The 22,387-nt window shown below is 41.2% G+C and overlaps 1 protein-coding gene across 1 annotated transcript in view; it reads right to left on the bottom strand.

The window, feature by feature from the left end:
* LOC126146787 (transformation/transcription domain-associated protein) overlaps positions 1 to 22,387 on the bottom strand; it is a 508,296-nt gene that overhangs the window by 108,523 nt on the left and 377,386 nt on the right. The window contains exons 52-55 of the mRNA XM_049915647.1: positions 9,847 to 10,020; positions 9,111 to 9,207; positions 7,287 to 7,495; positions 3,706 to 3,870 (exon numbers count right to left, since the gene is read on the bottom strand). Of these exons, the coding sequence (XP_049771604.1) occupies positions 3,706 to 3,870; positions 7,287 to 7,495; positions 9,111 to 9,207; positions 9,847 to 10,020 (645 nt within the window). The remainder of the gene's footprint in view (positions 1 to 3,705; positions 3,871 to 7,286; positions 7,496 to 9,110; positions 9,208 to 9,846; positions 10,021 to 22,387) is intronic.

The following is a 22,387-nucleotide window of genomic DNA, read 5'->3' as shown; positions in this document are numbered from 1 at the left end:
TATATGTAAATAGTTACTTGTATTTTGTTCAATGGCACCATCTTACTTTTTTATTACTGTTTACTCTAATATGCACATAAGGGTGTTTTTTCAGGTCGAAAAGTGACCAGTATGGAAAGGTGCTCATATCAATATGTCTAATAGAAAGAAGAACAAATTATTTCCAACTGTGGTCATTTATTATAACGAATTATCATTACAAGCTACGACCATGACTAGCGCAATCTGGTTTCTGAGGTGTTAATCGTACATCGCTGCTGCATCTCGTGGTCTTTATTACCTTCAGTCAGTCACAAGCAGTCAGCCTGTTTGCAAGGGCAGTTGTTGGTGAGAACAAGTAGTTTTTAGGAGGAGATGAACTTCATGTATGCTTTCACAACTGGAGAATCTTACTCTGGCTGGAGTATTCGTTTACTTCATGATGAACTTAAGCGGACAAGGAAGCAGCATCACTGACGAACTTGTACAGTAACACATAGGCGGGACTTGGGACTTTGGTTTGCTTGCAACATACCTGATTTAACTGAGCACCCAGGCAAATATTATTCACTATTTCCCAGAATCTCAACTGCATTTGGCTACAATTTCAATCCTTCAATTTAATGTGAAAACCTACATACATTTAATAATTTTGTGTAAGGCTACCATACGTCTTCTGGAGTTATTAGTGAAAATACAGTATTCAGTCTTCCCCATTGTGCAGAATAAATTATTTGGTATTTTGTTTCCACTGAATTTCTTATTTTATTCAACTCATTTTACTGTTCACTGACCACTGCAATAGATTTTTATATCTACATATTTACTCTGTAGGCCACCATACGATGTATGGCAGGAAGTACCATGTACCACCACTAATCATTTTCTTTCCTATTCCAAAGACAAATGGAGTGAAGGAAAAATTACTGTCTATATAAGTTCTAACTTCTTTTATCTATTCTTTGTGTTGCTTACGCAAAATGTACACTGGTGGCAGTAGAATCTTTCTGCAGTCAGCTACAAATATCTTTCTCTAAATTTTCTCATTAGTCTTTCGCAAAAAGAACTTAATCTTGGCTCCAGTGATTTCCACTTGAGTTCAAAAAGGCTCTCTATAACACTTGTGAAGATCGAACCTACTGATAACAGATCTAGCAGCAAGCCTCTCAATTTCTTCAATGTTTCCTTTAAGCCAATGTGTTGGGTATCCCAAACACTCTACAACAACACTCAACAATTGGTCACACAAGTGTTCCACATGCAATCTCCTTTTTAAATAAATTACATTTTCCTAAAATTCTCCCAATAAGGCAAATCATTCGCCCTACTTCCATCCTTACGTGCTCATTGCATTTCCTATCATGTTGCGATTTTACATCTAGATATTCAATTGATGACTGCATCAAGCAGCACACCACTAATACTGAATTTGAACAGTAAATGACTGTTTTTCCTACCCATGTGCATTAGCTTTCATTTTTCTGCATTTAAAGCAAGCTGTCATTCATCACACTTAACAGAAATTCTAAGTCATCCCATACCTTTCTACAGCCACTCAAGAACAATACTTTCCTGTATACAACAGCTTTGTCGGCTAACAGTTGTTCACCCTACCCATCAGATCATTTTTATGTAGGGATAACAAGAGCTGTCCTATCACACTTCTCTGGGGCACTCCTCATGACACCCTTGTCTCTTATTAACAATTACTTACTATTACTTGGTCTTCGAGCCACTCACATATCTGGGAAACTATTTCATATGCTTGGACCTCCGTTAACAGTCTGCAGTGGGGCACTGTGTCAAACACTTTCCAGAAATCTAGGAATGTGGGATCTGCCCGTTGCCCTTCATCCATCGTTCATAGGATATCGTGTGCGAATATGTCAAGCTGAGCTTAGCACGAGCAATGCTTTCCAAAGCTGTGCTGATTTGTGGACAGAAGCTTTCCTGTCTCATGAAAATGTATTATATTTCAAATTAGAATAAGTTCAGGAATACCAATGATAAGAAAATGTGTCTTTAATTTTCATGTCCATTCTTTTACTTTTCCCATATGTTCGAGTCATCTGCACTTTTTTTCCAGTTGCTTGTGACTTCACGCTGCATGAGGTATTTGCGATAAATGCAAGCTAAATAAGGGGCCAATGTCAAAGTATTCTAGATAAAACCAAACTGGGATTCCGTCTGGCCCTGGTGAAAATTTGTTTTCAACTCTTCCACTTGCTTCTCAGTGCCAGCAATGCTTATTTTTGTTTCCTTCATATTGGAGACTGTAGTATAGTCAAACAATGACAGGTCTGTATTACCGCCCAGTATGAATTATTATTTAAAACTTCAGTTTTTATTTTGTTGTCTTCTATTGCCACAGAAGGGGTCGACAAGTGACTGGATAAAAGCATTAAACTCACTTAATGATTTTAAGTAGGACCAGAATTTTATCAGGTTCTCGGCAAGACCCTACTCTTGAATATGATGGTGGTGGTAGTTGTATGCTTTGCGCTTCCATCTTCTTATACACACATGAATTTCTAGTAACTTCTGCCTGTAGACATTTCCACATTTCCACATTTTTGACCTGAAAGTACAACAATCTCTGTTTCCTCAGGATTTTCCAAATTAATTCATTTCTTTTATCGGAGCTTGCCCAACAAAATCTATAACACACACCTGGGACCATTATTAGGGCAGGAGCCCAGCAGTGGATGACCCTCTCTGAAGAATGCAGAGCCACATTTTGTCACCAGGGTCCTTTGCTGGTACAGCCTCCAATATATCCTAGCACCAACTGAGAACAAAGGCGCAAACTGACGTGATTGTTTTCTCAACTGGAGGGGTCGGCCTGCAACATTCTGCCAATGTTCTCATGAGACACCCAGGAGATACAGCAATGGGTCACCTCCAGCAGTGGCTCAGGAACACTTAGCAGCACAGCAGTGTCTTTAACAGGTATCCCTTGTCCTCATGTGCTATGTCTCCTCTCATGAGAGAGTACCCTGCAACCATGCCCCCCCCCCTCCTCCCTTGCACACACACACACACACACACACACACACACACACACACACACACACAGAACAAAATTTGTCCACACACCTCAAGTGCCTTTATAAACTGCCTGCATGTTGCAGATGTGCTTCATTAACCAACAAAACCCACCTACCTGCCCCCAACAGAATGTGTGGGACCAGCAAGATCATCAAATGCATCCCAGTGCCAAAATCGAGGACCCCAGGGGCAGTTAAAGCAGGTATGGGCCACCAAAGACTACGATCAAACAGTGCATCAATACAAAATGACACAGACATAAAAGCAATGATACATAAAAATTTCAGTATATGTTGAGGCAACTTACACTTACTAGAATGACTCAACTGTAAATTTAGTAAACTTGGGTTATTTCGGTCTTGAAATGAGAAAAATTAGAGCCACAAGAGTGTGTAAACTTATGTTTATCAACCATTCATTCCAACCCCCTGGGTCTTTTCAACAAATTTACAGTACCCATGAAGTCATCAATATATGTACATTAAAATTAAATGACATGGTTTTTATCAGCTAATTACTTACTACAGCATTACTGTACAATATTTGGAACATCAACTAAAGGTTCACAACATGAAATTTCTACTGTCTAAAGTCAGAGCTAGCTCCTTCAGATGTAAATGCAATTTCTCCACTACGTAGCATATTTTGCATCAGACTTCAAATGGCCTGATATGTTACCTGGCTGATAAGATTCAGCACGAGCTTGCCTTCAATACGGAGAATACAGCCGAGCAGCTGTGGAACCCATGGGAGCCACATGAGTGGAGGAATACCAATGGAATATTTATCCATTGCTTCCGCCAATCCGAGGCGCTCATCATCAAACGTCAACAGCCACAAAACCTATAGAGAGATCATAATATTTAATATAAAAGGCACTAAAATCCTGAACACAAACAGTCATTCGTGTTAACAAGCAACAACAGATGCAAAAGTGAATTAGATCATCTTGAATCTCACAAAAACTCATAAGAATACAAAGTAAATGTAAATAAATCTAACCACAAATGCAAAAATAGGAATTACAACTACATTCTTTTAGAAAGATACTACTGGAGAAACTTAAGCACAGCAAAAGCTAATAATAAACAGTTTTCCAAATACAGAAGGGCTGATATTTACATAAAGCAGTAAAAATTTTAAACTTTTGTTCTTCTTCAGAACGGGAAGATTAAACATGTAAAAAACCACACATATCTGACTCTGTAGCATTACCAATCTATGTCATGGTCCACAACAGGCCTATTTGCAGAACTACTCGTGCACCTGAGCCCTGGTGCCCTCACATTATGCCCTCGTATCGCTTCCCCTATCCATTCCACATCGTCCTGCTGAGTCCAGTGTGGCACTTTCCTCGAGTCTGACCTCCATCTCTCCAACAGCTCGATAAAGACCTCCGTACTTTTCAATCCTCTCAACCACCAACATTACTTTTTCCAATAGCTGATATTCCTTCCAGACTAAAAGGTCTCACCCATATAGATTGCATCTGCAGTGAGGAGAAACACTTCACTATATGTCCTGATGGTCTCACTAAGTCCTTCACAGACAGGTGCTACCGTTCAAACATAGTCCAAAAACAAGTCTACCATGTCATATCAACACATGCCATTAATTCTACAACCACCTATGATAACCAGTTGCAAAGAAGCAACTACACCCCCTTCCCCCCTCCTTCCTCTGTTGGTACCAAAATGCAATCCATGACAAACAAATTAACCTATATTGTTTATTACAGCTTCAACTACCTTTCATCTTGCCCTGAAATGAGGAATAACTTCCACATTTCTCCCAGTGGTATCCCACAACTCAATTTACAAATATGTTGGCCCATCATGAGGCCATTACGGTCTTATCCAATGGAAGACCATGCTGTTGAGTGCAACATGTGCCACCTCAAGAGCTGCTTCACAACCTGTGACATCCAGATCTAGCCCTCCCGTATCCGACACCCTGAATTACTGCATTAGAATTGTCCTTTCCTTCAATCACAATTGTCCTTTCCTTCAATCACAATTCTCCTGGCCTCCATCTCCACTGGCCTCTATGCAATACCATCTACACTCCTGTCTCCTGTGCCTCTAATTTGCCTCCATTAATCTACATCTACACTGTTCCCTCTTCACCTATCTTATCTCTCCCAAAACTTGCTCCTCCACATAGTCGTGCACTGCACATGACTCTCCTGCTTCTGTCAAGGTGAGCTCATAAGTGCCACAGTCGTACCTTGTCTCCTTACTACAGGAGGGTCCCTCTCACCCTGGGGTGTCAGTGACATCCCCCCCCCCCCTCCTCCTTTTCTTTTTAACTTTTCCCAGTCTATCATTCTCCCTCACATCTGCGAAAGGAACAACTGCTTCCAAAAGTTAGAGCTGTGTATTTAGTTTCATACATCTCTATCAGCAGTACAATCATTTCTGCTCAAGATAAGCACTGGCCAGTAATTCTCTCTCATAATTTTATTTGTGATTGTCTTGCTAGTTCAGGCTCAAGAAGTAAACCATCATGTTTCAATTTTTTAACATCAATTACTAAATGACATTATTTTCAAATGCACTCAAATTATTCACCATTGTAGGCCTTCCTAGACTAAGCTCTCTTCAGTGCGATTTGCAGCAACTTCACACAGTGATGTGCAAAACTGAAGAAACTTTTGCATGACATGTCACTGCCAAATAACATAACTTGATGAAAGTTGTATGATTCAACACAAAGAACTGCTACAATATAGTACAAAAGGTAACACAAAAATATGCAACAAAACAAACAAATTACAATTTTATTCAAAGATAATAATTACACTGAAGACACTGCGATTCATGATGAGCTCCAGAAGGTGGGACATGGTTTTAATAGGGTGTGTGAGCACCATGGACAGCAATGTGTGCTCCCATGCCGGCCATGAAGTTAGTGTGAAGTTCTTGTGGCAGGGTGTTCCATTCCTCCACCAGCACATTTGACAGTAGCTGGACGGTCATTGGAGTATGCGGACGTGCTGCAACACATCGTATGTGGTCGATGTGATTTAAGTTGGGGTTTGTGCAAGCCTGTCTATTCACTGAATATCTTCTTATTCCAAGAGCTCCTCCAACTGTGCAGTCCATTGTAGTTGCACACTGTCATCCATAAGAATGAAATCAGGACTGTTTGTACCCCTGAAAACAAATGTTGACTGGTGAGTGTATGGTGTTCAAAGATTAGGAGCTGCCAACACCGTAACACCTGGTCCACCAAAATGGTGATGTTCGACAGTGTTTCTAGGTGCATTATGAACCCTCATATAGTAAAAGGTGGAACACGTAATGCATCCAGGAACACTGACAAACATGATCATTTTGGAAATCTAGGCATTATGATGTGGGAAGACATGATGTAGCAAAGCAGTATTGACCTTCAAATCTCTGAACACGCTACACTCAATGCTCAACATAATTGTGTGACTCCACTCCTTCCCAATGTGTCTTTTTCAGGGGTGTATTCAGCTGTGACTCCATTTTCATAAATGACTATGTGTGACCGCATTGAGTTTTGCAGGAATCCCATTGAGCATGTGTGGGATGTGTTGAGAATACATATTAAGCAAGTGCACCAACAACCATCCAGCAGTTGTCAACAGCGCTGGAGGAGTATAGAACACCTTACCACAAAAATGCCTTGCCAATGTTGGGGCCACTATGAGAGCACTTTGTGTAGTAGGCACTACTTTCCAAAGTAACTGTACATCCTATTAAGAACCATGTCCTACCATTTTTAATGTCTAGGGAACGAACATAATTCGCAGTGACTTCCCCATAATTACTGCCTTTTATTAAATTTTGTCATTTCTGTTTGTCTCATTGCATGTTTCTTTCAGCTACATTCTGCACTATACTAAAGCATTTCTTTCTGTGTACAGCTCAAGTTTCGGTGAGCTATGTAATGTGGCAATGACACATCAACAAAAGTTACTTTCGTCCTCAAGTTTCACACGCCAGTGCGTTATAACCATATATTTAATGAAAACACTTTTTACACAAAATCTGTCAAAAATTATGTAACTAAATGAGACACTTGTAGACTTTTTCGACGAAATTGATGAATTACACATTTCTGAATTTGTAGCTGATGTTAGGATAGCACACAGTTCGGTCGAAGCTGAGCGGCATGTGACAAAATCTACATTTCATACTGGAGCAGTTACTGAAAAGTAATGGAAGCAAAACTGCGACATTAACTCAGGTGCAGACCCACAAACTCTGGCCCACTGCTGGTGAGCATACCTTGGCGATGTACTTGCGCGACTTGTGCTCGTTCTGGTGCCGGCAGGCATGCAGGAAGCAGGTGATGGTGGCATGCCCAACCTGCAGATTGGTGGGCTCCTGCGTGAACACCTGCTCCAGGTAGTCCCCCCAGTTGGCCCACGCCTTCAACAGTGTGTCGTGAAGCTGCACAGCTGCCGAGAATGCTTTGTTGGCCTCGTCCGAACGTCCTGTGGGACAGAGGTGGTAACAGTCTGAGAGATATGTTTACGACTGATAACACAAATACACTGACACTAACTCAAATTAAAACTACAGTACACTGAAACTGTATATATGCCTCCACAGTTTCATTCCTTAGATTGGATTTGTGAACATGCTGTTTTGAACACACAACCACACATAGATCATACAGATTTTTATATGACTAGTTTCAAATGTTTTACAGGATTACCTTCAGGTCCTTGCGCAATGTAATAGCTTAAGCCTTATTAGGGATCATGCATCAGTCACTCAATGCAATTGGCACTACACAGTCCTCAACTATGCTAAGACTAATGTGTCGTAAAGTGCTCCAAAGGGTGCACATGCGCGCTTGTATGCACACCCATCCACCTGCCCAGACACACTTCATATTGCTCTTCTCATCAGCATTTACTGATTCTCTTGGTATATTCACATTTTCCTTCCACCTTTCGTCTATTTGTTATTAATTTCCCTGTGAAGTCCCAAAAATCTCACAAACATCTTGGTATAGTTGGTTAACTACCCTCTAAATCTAGGTCTTAACAGATCTCCTGAACCTGTAACAAAAATGCCCCTTGTTCTACAACCATTCCCCAGAAACACTTGCAAAGGAATATCTGTACTGTTTACGGCCAAAATATCCGTGTACTGGAACAACATAACCAAATCTCCCCCACACAGAGGCTACTACCTTGAAAATGAGGAACACCTTTCGCACATCTCCCAAAATAGTATTCCCCTGCTCATCAAATATCTCGGTCCACCCTTATGCCACACTACTCTATAACCCTTGTAAAATGGTATATAATACCTCTGCTGAGGATTGAGGTGCAGGGTCTACCCTGTGTACCCACCAGCACATGCTACTCCAGTCCTGCAACATGCAAATATCACCAATATTAGTGGTAGCTCCACCGCTGAAAGCAGTCGTATCATATATCAGCCCTGCTTTAGCGTCTGCACTGCTATTTATGAGGGGATGACCACCCACAATCTGTGCACTCTAGTAAATGTCCACTGCCAAACTGTGGCCCAGAACGGAGTTTATCATCCCATGGCACAATTTGCTGCTGAGCCAATTCACAATCTGTGTCAACTTGATCCCCACAGCCCCTTCCCTCCCAAGTAGCTTATCTGGAGAAGGTGGATGGGAATTCTCCACACAACAAATCCTTTCAACCCTTACTTATCTTGGTCCCAATCTCCATCAGTCACAGTCTCGCACCCAACTCCATGCTTATCCTATCCCCTTACTTCCTACTTCACTATCAAGTTACAGTCACACTATCCCTCTCCGCAGTCTTCTTGTTCCTCTACTCTATCTTCCCCCAAAAGAAGGATGTTTGGATAGAGATCTGAAAGAATAAGTAAATGTCGCTCCTCCCACAAGCAAACTCTTAATTCTCATTCTCATCCTTTATTTCTATCATTAGGTGCATACACTAATTATCGATAATGCTGGCCCCTCCCCCTCTTCTTCAAGCAACCATTGAAAAATTAATTTTTCTGTTATGCTAAGACAATAAAAACTGATTTTTACATTCAGATATACTCTATACAGTAGATATTAGAGGATAATTAAGCTGACAATGAACTTACCTAGCTGCGATAGCAGCATGCCTTTTAATGAGTAAAGTTCTGCAGTCATTTCTCGTGTGAAATATTTCAAATTTGTGGACTCTATGAGATCAAGAGCCTGAAATACAAACAGATAAAAAGAGGGCAAAGCATTGTACATCACATTTAAAAACTTGTAAAAATGATATACGCTTATCTATTAAGGGTCTGTACAAGGGAGATATGCAATTCTACAAGTAGTAACTATAACCTACTCTAAGCAAATGTGAATATTCCCTTTTGGCATGTGAAATGAGTAAAGTAACTAGTAACAGTAGACATATAGAAAATAACACTTTCTTAAGTAAAATAGTCTACTTAATATCATAAGAGAAGACCTTATCAATCTGTCTCAAAGTTACGGCAATTTATTAAATCTAAATCTCCTGAAGAGATATGATTTGACATTCCTATCTCTCACTCCTCTCTGACACCTAGAATATATATATATATATTGGGGGGGGGGGGGTAAACAATTAACACCAAAGTTCTGGTAATTATAATCATATAATTATAATTTTTTAAAGAATTTTACAGCTATCACATGGTCTTGTGACAGTGCTCCAATACAGCAGAGGGAATCCTTACTCCAATCATTCCATTTGGAGGTCCATAAAAATAGCAGACCAAAAACAAGCAACACATTTGCTTACAGATGATGTCTTTGCCACAATTATTTAACAAATGCAGCAATTAAATTTGACAAATTAGTTATTACCTCTTTTAGTTCAGGTCTTCCAGCAACTGTTGATAACTGCACATAACATTTAATTTGCTGGCGTAATTTCTGGAAGCAATCCACTATTAACAAACTTGGGACGGTATAAATAAGTCCCAATGCCACACTTGTCAAATTTTGTTTCCTGGCAATTTTCCCAAAGTGTAGGATTGCCTGGAATAAAAGGACACATGGTTAATAATGAAATAGGTATGATTAGAAAAACTAAGGACCTTCATTTATACGTCGAACTTTACAAAAATTTCTCAAAACAAAATGATGACTTTTTAAAGCATCCAGAGAGCAACAAAACAGCAATTTGAACAGCACAATTAGCAGATCTTTTAAATTATATAATTGTATGGTGATTATTTTCTTACGACAAATTAGTAAGATCATATATATATATATATATATATATATATATATACACACACAGGGCTATTACAAATGATTGAAACGATTTCATAAATTCACTGTAGCTCCATTCATTGACATATGGTCACGACACACTACAGATACGTAGAAAAACTCATAAAGTTTTGTTCGGCTGAAGCCGCACTTCAGGTTTCTGTCGCCATAGCGCTCGAGAGCGCAGTAAGACAAAATGACCACAGGAGCCGAGAAAGCGTATGTCGTGCTTGAAATGCACTCACATCAGTCAGTCATAATAGTGCAACGACACTTCAGGACGAAGTTCAACAAAGATCCACCAACTGTTAACTCCATTCGGCAATGGTATGCGCAGTTTAAAGCTTCTGGATGCCTCTGTAAGGGGAAATCAACGGGTCGGCCTGCTGTGAGCGAAGAAACGGTTGAACGCGTGCGGGCAAGTTTCACGCGTAGCCCGCGGAAGTCGACGAATAAAACAAGCAGGGAGCTAAACGTACCACAGCCGACGGTTTAGAAAATCTTACGGAAAAGGCTAAAGCAGAAGCCTTACCGTTTACAATTGCTACAAGCCCTGACACCCGATGACAAAGTCAAACGCTTTGAATTTTCGGCGCGGTTGCAACAGCTCATGGAAGAGGATGCATTCAGTGCGAAACTTGTTTTCAGTGATGAAGTAACATTTTTTCTTAATGGTGAAGTGAACAGACACAATGTGCGAATCTGGGCGGTAGAGAATCCTCACGCATTCATGCAGCAAATTCGCAATTCACCAAAAGTTAACGTGTTTTGTGCAATCTCACGGTCCCTTTTTCTTCTGCAAAAAAAACGTTACAGGACACGTGTATCTGGACATGCTGGAAAATTGGCTCATGCCACAACTGGAGACCGACAGGATGGTGCTCCACCGCACTTCCATCATGATGTTCGGCATTTCATAAACAGGAGATTGAAAAACCGATGGATCGGTCGTGGTGGAGATCATGATCAGCAATTCATGTCATGGCCTCCACGCTCTCCCAACTTAACCCCATGCGATTTCTTTCTGTGGGGTTATGTGAAAGATTCAGTGTTTAAACCTCCTCTACCAAGAAACGTGCCAGAACTGCGAGCTCGCATCAATGATGCTTTTGAACTCATTGATGGGGACATGCTGCGCCGAGTGTGGGAGGAACTTGATTATCGGCTTGATGTCTGCCGAATCACTAAAGGGGCACATACCAAACATTTGTGAATGCCTAAAAAAACTTTTTGAGTTTTTGTATGTGTGTGCAAAGCATTGTGAAAATATCTCAAATAATAAAGTTATTGTAGAGCTGTGAAATCGCTTCAATCATTTGTAATAACCCTGTGTATATATATATATATATATATATATATATATATATATATATATATATATATATATATATATATATATATATATATATAAAAAGATGATGTGACTTACCAAATGAAAGTGCTGGCAGGTCGACAGACACACAAACGAACACAAACATTCAGACAAAATTCAAGCTTTCGCAACAAAATGTTGCCTCATCAGGAAAGAGGGAAGGAGAGGGAAAGACGAAAGGATGTGGGTTTTAAGGGAGAGGGTAAGGAGTCATTCCAGTCCCGGGAGCGGAAAGACTTACCTTAGGGGGAAAAAAGGACGGGTATACACTCGCACACACACACACATATCCATCCACACATATACAGACACAAGCAGACATATTTAAAGACAAAGAGTTTGGGCAGAGATGTCAGTCGAGGCAGAAGTGCAGAGGCAAAGAAGTTGATGAATGACAGGTGAGGTATGAGTGGCGGAAATTTGAAATTAGCGGAGATTGAGGCCTGGTGGATAACGGGAAGAGAGGATGTATTGAAGAGCAAGTTCCCATCTCCGGAGTTCGGATAGGTTGGTGTTAGTAGGAAGTATCCAGATAGCCCGGACGGTGTAACACTGCGCCAAGATGTGCTGGTCATGCACCAAGGCATGTTTAGCCACAGGGTGATCCTCATTACCAACAAACACTGTCTGCCTGTGTCCATTCATGTGAATGGACAGTTTGTTGCTGGTCATTCCCACATAGAATGCATCACAGTGTAGGCAGGTCAGTTGGTAGATCACGTGGGTGCTTTCACACGTGGCTCTGCCTTTGATTGTGTACACCTTCCGGGTTACAGGACTGGAGTAGGTGGTGGTGGGAGGGTGCATGGGACAGGTTTTACACCGGGGGCGGTTACAAGGGTAGGAGCCAGAGGGTAGGGAAGGTGGTTTGGGGATTTCATAGGGATGAACTAAGAGGTTACGAAGGTTAGGTGGACGGCGGAAAGACACTCTTGGTGGAGTGGGGAGGATTTCATGAAGGATGGATCTCATTTCAGGGCAGGATTTGAGGAAGTCGTATCACTGCTGGAGAGCCACATTCAGAATCTGATCCAGTCCCGGAAAGTATCCTGTCACAAGTGGGGCACTTTTGTGGTTTTTCTGTGAGAGGTTCTGGGTTTGAGAGGATGAGGAAGTGGCTCTGGTTATTTGCTTCTGTACCAGGTCGGGAGGGTAGTTGCGGGATGCGAAAGCTGTTGTCAGGTTGTTGGTGTAATGCTTCAGGGATTCCGGACTGAAGCAGATTCGTTTGCCATGAAGACCTAGGCTGTAGGGAAGGGACCGTTTGATGTGGAATGGGTGGCAGCTGTCGTAATGGAGGTACTGTTGCTTGTTGGTGGGTTTGATGTGGACGGACGTGTGAAGCTGGCCATTGGACAGGTGAAGGTCAACATCAAGGAAAGTGGCATGGGATTTGGAGTAGGACCAGGTGAATCTGATGGAACCAAAGGAGTTGAGGTTGGAGAGGAAATTCTGGAGTTCTTCTTCACTGTGAGTCCAGATCATGAAGATGTCATCAATAAATCTGTACCAAACTTTGGGTTGGCAGGCCTGGGTAACCAAGAAGGCTTCCTCTAAGCGACCCATGAATAGGTTGGCGTACGAGGGGGCCATCCTGGTACCCATGGCTGTTCCCTTTAATTGTTGGTATGTCTGGTTTTCAAAAGTGAAGAAGTTGTGGGTCAGGATGAAGCTGGCTAAGGTAATGAGGAAAGATGTTTTAGGTAGGGTGGCAGGTGATCGGCGTGAAAGGAAGTGCTCCATCGCAGCGAGGCCCTGGACGTGCGGGATATTTGTGTATAAGGAAGTGGCATCAATGGTTACAAGGATGGTTTCTGGGGGTAACGGATTGGGTAAGGATTCCAGGCGTTCGAGAAAGTGGTTGGTGTCTTTGATGAAGGATGGGAGACTGCATGTAATGGGTTGATGGTGTTGATCTACGTAGGCAGAGATACGTTCTGTGGGGGCTTGGTAACCAGCTACAATGGGGCGGCCGGGATGATTGGGTTTGTGAATTTTAGGAAGAAGGTAGAAGGTATGGGTGCGGGGTGTCGGTGGGGTCAGGAGGTTGATGGAGTCAGGTGAAAGGTTTTGTAGGGGGCCTAAGGTTCTGAGGATTCCTTGAAGCTCTGCCTGGACATCAGGAATGGGATTACCTTGGCAAACTTTGTATGTGGTGTTGTCTGAAAGCTGACGCAGTCCCTCAGCCACATACTCCCGACGATCAAGTACCACGGTCGTGGAACCCTTGTCCGCCGGAAGAATGACGATGGACCGGTCAGCCTTCAGATCACGGATAGCCTGGGCTTCAGCAGTGGTGATGTTGGGAGTAGGATTAAGGTTTTTTATAAAGGATTGGGAGGCAAGGCTGGAAGTCAGAAATTCCTGGAAGGTTCGGAGAGGGTGATTTTGAGGAAGAGGAGGTGGGTCCCGCTGTGACGGAGGACGGAACTGTTCCAGACATGGTTCAATTTGGATAGTGTCTTGGGGAGTTGTATCATTAGGGGTAGGATTATGATCATTTTTCTTCGTGGCAAAGTGATACTTCCAGCAGAGAGTACGAGTGTAGGACAGTAAATCTTTGACGAGGGCTGTTTGGTTGAATCTGGGAGTGGGGCTGAAGGTGAGGCCTTTGGATAGGACAGAGGTTTCGGATTGGGAGAGAGGTTTGGAGGAAAGGTTAACTACTGAATTAGGGTGTTGTGGTGCCAGATTGTGTTGATCGGAATTTTGAGGTTTTGGAGGGAGTGGAGCTGGAAGTGGGAGATTGAGTAGATGGGAGAGACTGGGTTTGTGTGCAATGAGAGATGGTTGAGGTTTGCTGGAAAGGTTGTGAAGGGTGAGTGAGTTGCCTTTCCGGAGGTGGGAAACCAGGAGATTGGATAGTTTTTTGAGGTGAAGGGTGGCATGCTGTTCTAATTGGCGGTTGGCCTGTAGGAGGATGCTCTGAATAGCCGGTGTGGATGTGGGAGAGGAAAGATTGAGGACTTTTATTAAGGATAGGAGTTGACGGGTGTGTTCATTGGCTGAGTTGATGTGTAGGTGAAGGATTAGGTGGGTGAGGGCAATGGATTGTTCAGTTTGGAACTGGTATAGGGACTGATGGAAAGAAGGGTTGCAGCCAGAGATGGGAACTTTAAGAGTGAGGCCTTTGGGAGTTATGCCAAATTTCAGACAAGCCTGAGAAAATAAAATATGTGAGCGTAATCTGGCTAGGGTGAAGGCATGTTTGCGGAGGGAATGTAAATAAAACTTAATGGGGTCATTGTGGGGGTGTTGTGAGGGTGACATGGTATTAGAAGGTGGAAAGTTTAACATGAGGTTGAAATGAAAAAGAAAGATAGAAATATATGGGGAGAGATAAAGGTGAACTAGAAAGCAATTGGAGATCTGGTATGAAAAAAGACGAAAAAGTGTTGGTTAAGTTGATCCTGTGGTGAACTTGGGTTGGTAGACAGCGATGTGCAAAAAGGTTAGGTGGTTGTGTTGCCGCTAAATCACGTTAAAGGACGGAGAAATTCGGGAAAATTTCGAGAAAATTTCGAAAAAACGTATTAAAGGAGTGGTGTTGTGGTGAAAGATTACGAAAATGGGGCTAACAATTCTAGAAATAATGACGTTAAAACCTGTGGGGAGCGGCTAAAATGATCAGTGAAGTGCGAAAAACGGAAGTGGAAATAAAGTTAAAGTTATTAGAACTAGCCGAAATGGTTGTTGAATACGTGAAAGCAGCTGTTATTGAACTAGAAACGGTGGATTTTATAGCAGCGGTAGTGTTGAAGGCGGAAAATAAAATTTTTTGGTTATGGTTGGGAAGTGGGTTACGTATCGTTGAGCATATATAGGCGGGATAAAATTGTATAGTAGATTACGGTAAAAGGGGAAGGTGAATACAAAGTGAAACTACTGGTAAAAACAGAAAGAGAAAATAAAGAGAAAAAAGAGGAATAAGACGACAGGAAAGATTTCGAAATGCAAAGGCGACAATAACAAACGTAATTGTTGGGTTCAAATTAATGATATGGTTATAATAGAAGGAAACATTCCACGAAGGAAAAATATACCTAAAAACAAAGATGATGTGACTTACCAAATGAAAGTGCCGGCAGGTCGACAGACACACAAACGAACACAAACATACAGACAAAATTCAAGCTTTCGCAACAAAATGTTGCCTCATCAGGAAAGAGGGAAGGAGAGGGAAAGACGAATGGATGTGGGTTTTAAGGGAGAGGGTAAGGAGTCATTCCAGTCCCGGGAGCGGAAAGACTTACCTTAGGGCAAGGTAAGGTAAGGTAAGGTAAGTCTTTCCGCTCCCGGGACTGGAATGACTCCTTACCCTCTCCCTTAAAACCCACATCCTTTCGTCTTTCCCTCTTTCCTGATGAGGCAACAGTTTGTTGCGAAAGCTTGAATTTTGTGTGTATGTTTGTGTTCGTTTGTGTGTCTGTCGACCTGCCAGCACTTTCATTTCATTTGGTAAGTCACATCATCTTTGTTTTTAGGTATATTTTTCCTTCGTGGAATGTTTCCTTCTATTATATATATATATATATATATATATATATATATATATATATATATATATATATATATATATAAAAAGAAAGATGATGAGACTTACCCAACAAAAGCGCTGGCAGGTCGATAGACACACAAACAAACACAAACATACACACAAAATTCTAGCTTTCGCAACCAACGGTTGCCTCGTCAGGAAAGAGGGAAGGAGAGGGAAAGACAAAAGGATATGGGTTTTAAGGGAGAGGGTAAGGAGTCATTCCAATCCCGGGAGCGGAAAGACTTACCTTAGGGGGAAAAAAGGACAGGTATACACTTGCACACACACACATATCCATCCACACACACACAGACACAAGCAGACATTTCTTTTTGGGGAGAGATAAAGATAAAACTAGAAAGCAAATGGAGATCTGGTGTGAAAAAAGGCGAAAAAGGGTTGGTTAGAGCTGGGCTATGTTGATCCTGTGGTGAACTTGTGTAGGTAGATAATGATGTGCATAAAGATTAGGTGGTTGTGTTGCCGCCAAAACACGTTAAAGGGTGGAGAAATACGGGAAAATTTCGAAAAAACTACCTGAGGAGGTATTAAAAGGGTGGTTTGGTGGTGGCAGATTATGGAAATGAAGCTAACAATTGTCTGATGAAGAAATAATGACGTTAAAACCTGTGGGAAGCGGCTAAAAATGATCGATGATGTGAGAAAAACGGAAATGGAAATAAAGCAAAAGATATTAAAACTAGCCAAAAAGGTTGTTTAATAGCTGAAAGGAACTGTTTGTGAACTGGAAACAGTGGATTTTATAGCAGCGGTAGTGTTGAAAGCGGAAATATATATATGAATATAGTAGAGGGAAACATTCCACATGGGAAAAATATATCTAAAAACAAAGATGATGAGACTTACCAAACAAAAGCGCTGGCAGGTCGATAGACACACAAACACAAACATACACACAAAATTCAAGCTTTCGCAACAAACGGATGCTTCATCAGGGAAGAGGGAAGGAGAGGGAAAGACGAAAGGATGTGGGTTTTAAGGGAGAGGGTAAGGAGTCATTCCAATCCCGGGAGTGGAAAGACTTACCTTAGGGGGAAGAAAGGACAGGTATACACTCGCGCGCACACACACACATATCCATCCGCATATACACAGACACAAGCAGACATTTGTAAAAATATAATAAATAAATAAAAAATAAATAAATAAAAAACATAGTGATAACAGAAAATTTCTTACATAATAAAGAAAGCACTGACTTAAAAATTAAAAAAATAATAATAAAATAAAAAATGGTATACAGTTTTAAGATATGTGAAGGCAGGGGGAAAAAAGAAAACAATAAAAATGAAAAGGAAATGGTCATTGACTGTGCATTTGTACATTTAATGGGGAACCATTTTCAATAAATAATAGAAAATTAAACTCAGCACAAAAAAGATGGGCAGCCACAGTGAATACAGCTTGGTATCTTTATCTCCCTCCATCTTCTCAGGTTGAGAAACCATGTGGATGAGCCGCATATTATTTTAAATTGTACTTCTTGTGATATATCTGGATATCAACTTCAGAAGGAGCACACACAAACAGTCCTGCTGCAGGGGACATAATCGCTTAAAACATAACAGAAGGGAAATGCAGGGCATGCTAAGTCTGCTGTTAGCTGTTACGATTCCTTAAAGGGCCGCTTGCTCACTCATCCACTCACTACGTCTGTGCTACAATGGTTCCAGATGCCATTACTTTTTGTACTCTGTATGATCATGCTCTTGTGAAAACTATAATTTCTGGATTTCCACATACACTGTAGTACTTTCACTGCACTTTATTCAGTACCTCTTTGCATTTAGTGCAACACCAGATTCCTCGAACAAGTGAATATGTTTTCATTACTTCTCAATAAAGATCAGCTTCCACACAAACAAAATTTACAATTAGGCACTTCCTCTACAAACTACAAATACAAATTGGAACACTACTAGCTGAAACAATGCAATAAACCTCTATGAAGCTAAGGAAACAGCAGGATGATTATCTTGGATAATTAGAAGCTTGTGTCCAGCAGCAACTAGTGCTGCAATGAAATCATCAGTACCAAATGGTGCTGCAGAGGCAGCAGTGACAGTGGTCCCAGTAGTTCCAAAATTACTGACTCCTATCTTACATTCCCTCTCCCCTCCCCTTGGGGCAACAATTAATGAAACAAACAAAAATTTGTAAACATGCGCCTGTCATCTCCAGCAGCAGCATTCCTGCTGACTAGTTCACTAAGTAGAAAGGCTTTTTCATTTCTAGGGCAGGTACTGAGTTCGGTCCATTTCCTCGTCTGAACAGTCAGATCAAGCACAATTCAGTTTTCTACACACACTGCTACTCACAAGAGCGCATTTACCAGAGTAATTTCTGACCAAAGCTGAAGACTCAGTCTTATCTGTCATTCTCCAAGTGTTTTGAGACCCATACTAAATAAACAAATCTGTTCCAGCACACATGGTGTCATCTGACAACACATTAGGGGCTTGCTACAAAATCAGAAAGACTTTTAACATAGATTTAAGTGAAGTCAAAGCTCTGCTGTCACACAAAAACTGAAAGAAGCCTGAATGAGCAGGAGGAGAGATTTTGATGACTTCTGAAGAAAAATTTTGTTGACTGATCTGACTTCAAATAAGGTACAGTCTTGCATGAAGTCAGTAAACAGGAACAAATAATCATTAAGTTGCTCGGTGATGGCTGTTGTTCTTTTTGTGGTCTTCAGTCCTGAGACTGGTTTGCTGCAGCTCTCCATGCTACTCTAGCCTGTGCAAGCTTATTCATCTCCCTGTACCTACTGCAACCTACATCCTTCTGAATCTGCTTAGTGTATGCATCTCTTGGTCTCCCCCTGCGATTTTTACCCTCCACACTGCCCTCCAATACTAAATTGGTGATCCCTTGATGCCTCAGAACATGTCCTACCAACCGATCCCTTCTTCTGGTCAAATTGTGCCACAAACTTCTCTTCTCCCCAATCCTATTCAATACTTCCTCATTAGTTATGTGATCTACCCATCTAATCTTCAGCATTCTTCTGTAGCACCACATTTCAAAAGCTTCTATTCTCTTCTTGTCCAAACTATTTACCATCCATGTTTCACTTCCATACATGGCTACACTCCATACAAATACTTTCAGAAATGACTTCCTGACACTTAAATCTATACTCGATGTTAACAAATTTTTCTTCTTCAGAAACGCTTTCCTTGCCATTGCCAGTCTACATTTTATATCCTCTCTATTCCGACCAACATCAGTTATTTTGCTCCCCAAATAGCAAAACTCCTTTACTACTTTAAGTGTCTCATTTCCTAATCTAATTCCCTCAGCATCACCCGACTTCATTCGACTACATTCCATTATCCTCGTTTTGCTTTTGTTGATGTTCATCTTATATCCTCCCTTCAAGACACCATCCATTCTGTTCAACTGCTCTTCCAAGTCATTTGCTGTCTCTGACAGAATTACAATGTCATCACCGAACCTCAAAGTTTTTATTTCTTCTCCATGGATTTTAATGCCTACTCCGAACTTTACTTTTGTTTCCTTTACTGCTTGCTCAATATACAGATTGAATAACATCGGGGAGAGGCTTCAACCCTGTCTTACTCCCTTCCCAACCACTGCTTCCCTTTCATGTCCCTCGACTCTTATAACTGCCATCTGGTTTCTGTACAAATTGTAAATAGCCTTTCGCTCCCTGTATTTTACCCCTGCTACCTTTAGAATCTGAAAGAGAGTATTCCAGTCAACATTGTCAAAAGCTTTCTCTAAGTCTACAGATGCTAGAAACGTAGGTTTTCCTGTCCTTAAACTTTCTTCTAAGATAAGTCGTAAGGTCAGTATTGCCTCACCTGTTCCAGTATTTCTACGGAATCCATCTGACTTTAAATAAGGTACAGTCTTACATGAAGTCAGTAAGCAGGTACAAATAATCATTAAGTTGCTCGGTGATGGTACTGGCACCGAAATAGATGATGGCAGCACAGAGAATGCAGAAATACTAAATTTGGTCTTCTAAAATTGTTTCATATTGGGGAACTGTACTGGCAATGAGTGCATAATAAAAAACCTACTGAAATTGGTCAAAAGAGAAAATGCCTGATGACACACAGGTACACACATTATTTGAAATAACTTTCTTTGCACTCTTCCGGTACCAGTTCATCATAGGTTATTGGAGCAACATCTTTCCACTCTTATGGTACCAGTTAATTGTACGTTATTGAACCAACAAAATGTACCAAGTGAATGGAAAATTGCACAAGCATTGCTACTGTCCAGAAGTATCGCTTGACAAATGTGCACAACTGTAGGACCCAAGTCCAGGGTGGAATAACAAAAATATGGAAAGGATACAATGCTACTCACCACGTAGGACGGACGCTGAGTCGCAAACAGGTGCTATGAAAAGCAGTCTTTACATTGTGGCCTGTCTATGACTCAACATTCTCTCTATATAGTGCGTAGCAATCTATCCTTTTCATACTGTAATTATAGGCCTCCACTGCTGAAGTCAGTCTGCTGTATAATTCCAAGTGGCCTTATGAAACACAATTAGCATTCTTCACCCATGAAATCAAGAAGGCAATATACAACACTGCTCAGGTTACCATGTTCCCTGACTTAGCAAGGCATTCAAAACAGTTACACACAGTCGCTTACTTTTTAAAATACTGTTTACACAATGTCAGACTAGCTTTACGATTGCATTCACAACTTTCTAGCAGATTGAACTCAACAATATGTTCTGAATACTGCAACATTAACTGATGTAAAAGTGACTTCAGCAACACAACAAGAAAGTGATACAGAGTCATTATTGTTGACAGAAAGCTCTGTGTAGCTGCTTACATTTGATACAGCTGTAGAAAGAGTGATCAAAAAGTTTATGTTTGAGGGCACTGTTGCAGCATGTATGCAGTTAGTGCGTCTCTGATGCGGGTACAAAACACTGATATGTAGGTACGGGATTAGTGTGGCAATAGTGTCTTTTCAACATGTACGCAGTATATGTGGAAACATGAACCATGGCAAAGTTAATACCAAATGTGGCAAACAGGATCAAAGGATCAAAATGCAGTTATTCTTTTCTTGACTGCCAAAAGGACAACACTGCCAGACATCCATCATATGGGGCACCATGTCTTGTCAAAAACCACAATTGTCGAATTATGCACCAAGTACAGTGCTGGTCGCAATTCAACACAAGATGCCAGTCAATCTGGTGAGCCAGCCCCATTCATTAGGGGCAACGACAAGCACTACAAGATGGCGCTGTCATAGAGACGGACCAATTTCTGCTACCGCCGATCTACGTATTAATATGTAATGCAGCCAATGAGATTGCTGCTAACATAGAACTTTTTCTCCTCACGGATCACACTCGCGCAGTGATACCTGAACGCTCGAGGTATTATAACGAGTGTACCGACCTCCGATGAGTCTGTCTGCATTAGTCTGAATTAGTCTGTAGTATAGTTTCAGTCTGCACCTAATAAGATTACCATATTCCTGTACATAGCCATGAAGATAAATGAATAGACACTTTGTCAAGTATCAGAGCTATGTGAGAATAAGATTAACGTACCAAGACCAAAGGAACTTCAGATTGTCAATTGTAAATAGCATCCACAATCAAGTTAAGTAAGGTTTATGATTGTTATTATTTTAATAAATGTGTGTGAAAATTAATCAAGTTCTGTTTAAAGTTGGTCACAGTCAATCTGCTATTCTAAGCGTGCAAGTGGCATTTCTATCGTCTGACCTAACGGCAGAAGATAAACACGCCACGATAAGACCACAAGACATATTGCTGACACTCGCCTACTTCGTTAGAGCGACAAGTCAAATAATCTGATGGTGTGTGTACCGAAGGTCTTACAGTACGCACAACACAAAGTGGATAACAAAAAAGCCTTCAACAGATTCCGAGTATTGCTCACCAGAGTGTGATCCTTGCCAAGAAGGACTGAGGAAAGACCACCGATACAAAGAGGAGTGGCACATTTTTTCACCGAATCACTCAGCGAGATGCTGATCAAATTCCAACAGAAGAGCAGTTGTGCATCATGCTGTGCACCATGGTGAGGATTACTTGAATATTCTGAGATCCTACATGCCAAGAAAGGCTACGCAATGTATTCTTTCCTCCTATGTACGTCTCTTGGAACGACCTGAGAGAGAAATCTGATACATTAGAAGTCATACAGACACTCTTT

Source organism: Schistocerca cancellata, chromosome 1 (assembly GCF_023864275.1).
Source record: "Schistocerca cancellata isolate TAMUIC-IGC-003103 chromosome 1, iqSchCanc2.1, whole genome shotgun sequence".
Classification (NCBI taxonomy): domain Eukaryota; kingdom Metazoa; phylum Arthropoda; class Insecta; order Orthoptera; family Acrididae; genus Schistocerca; species Schistocerca cancellata.
This window is presented reverse-complemented; position numbering and strand designations above follow the sequence as displayed.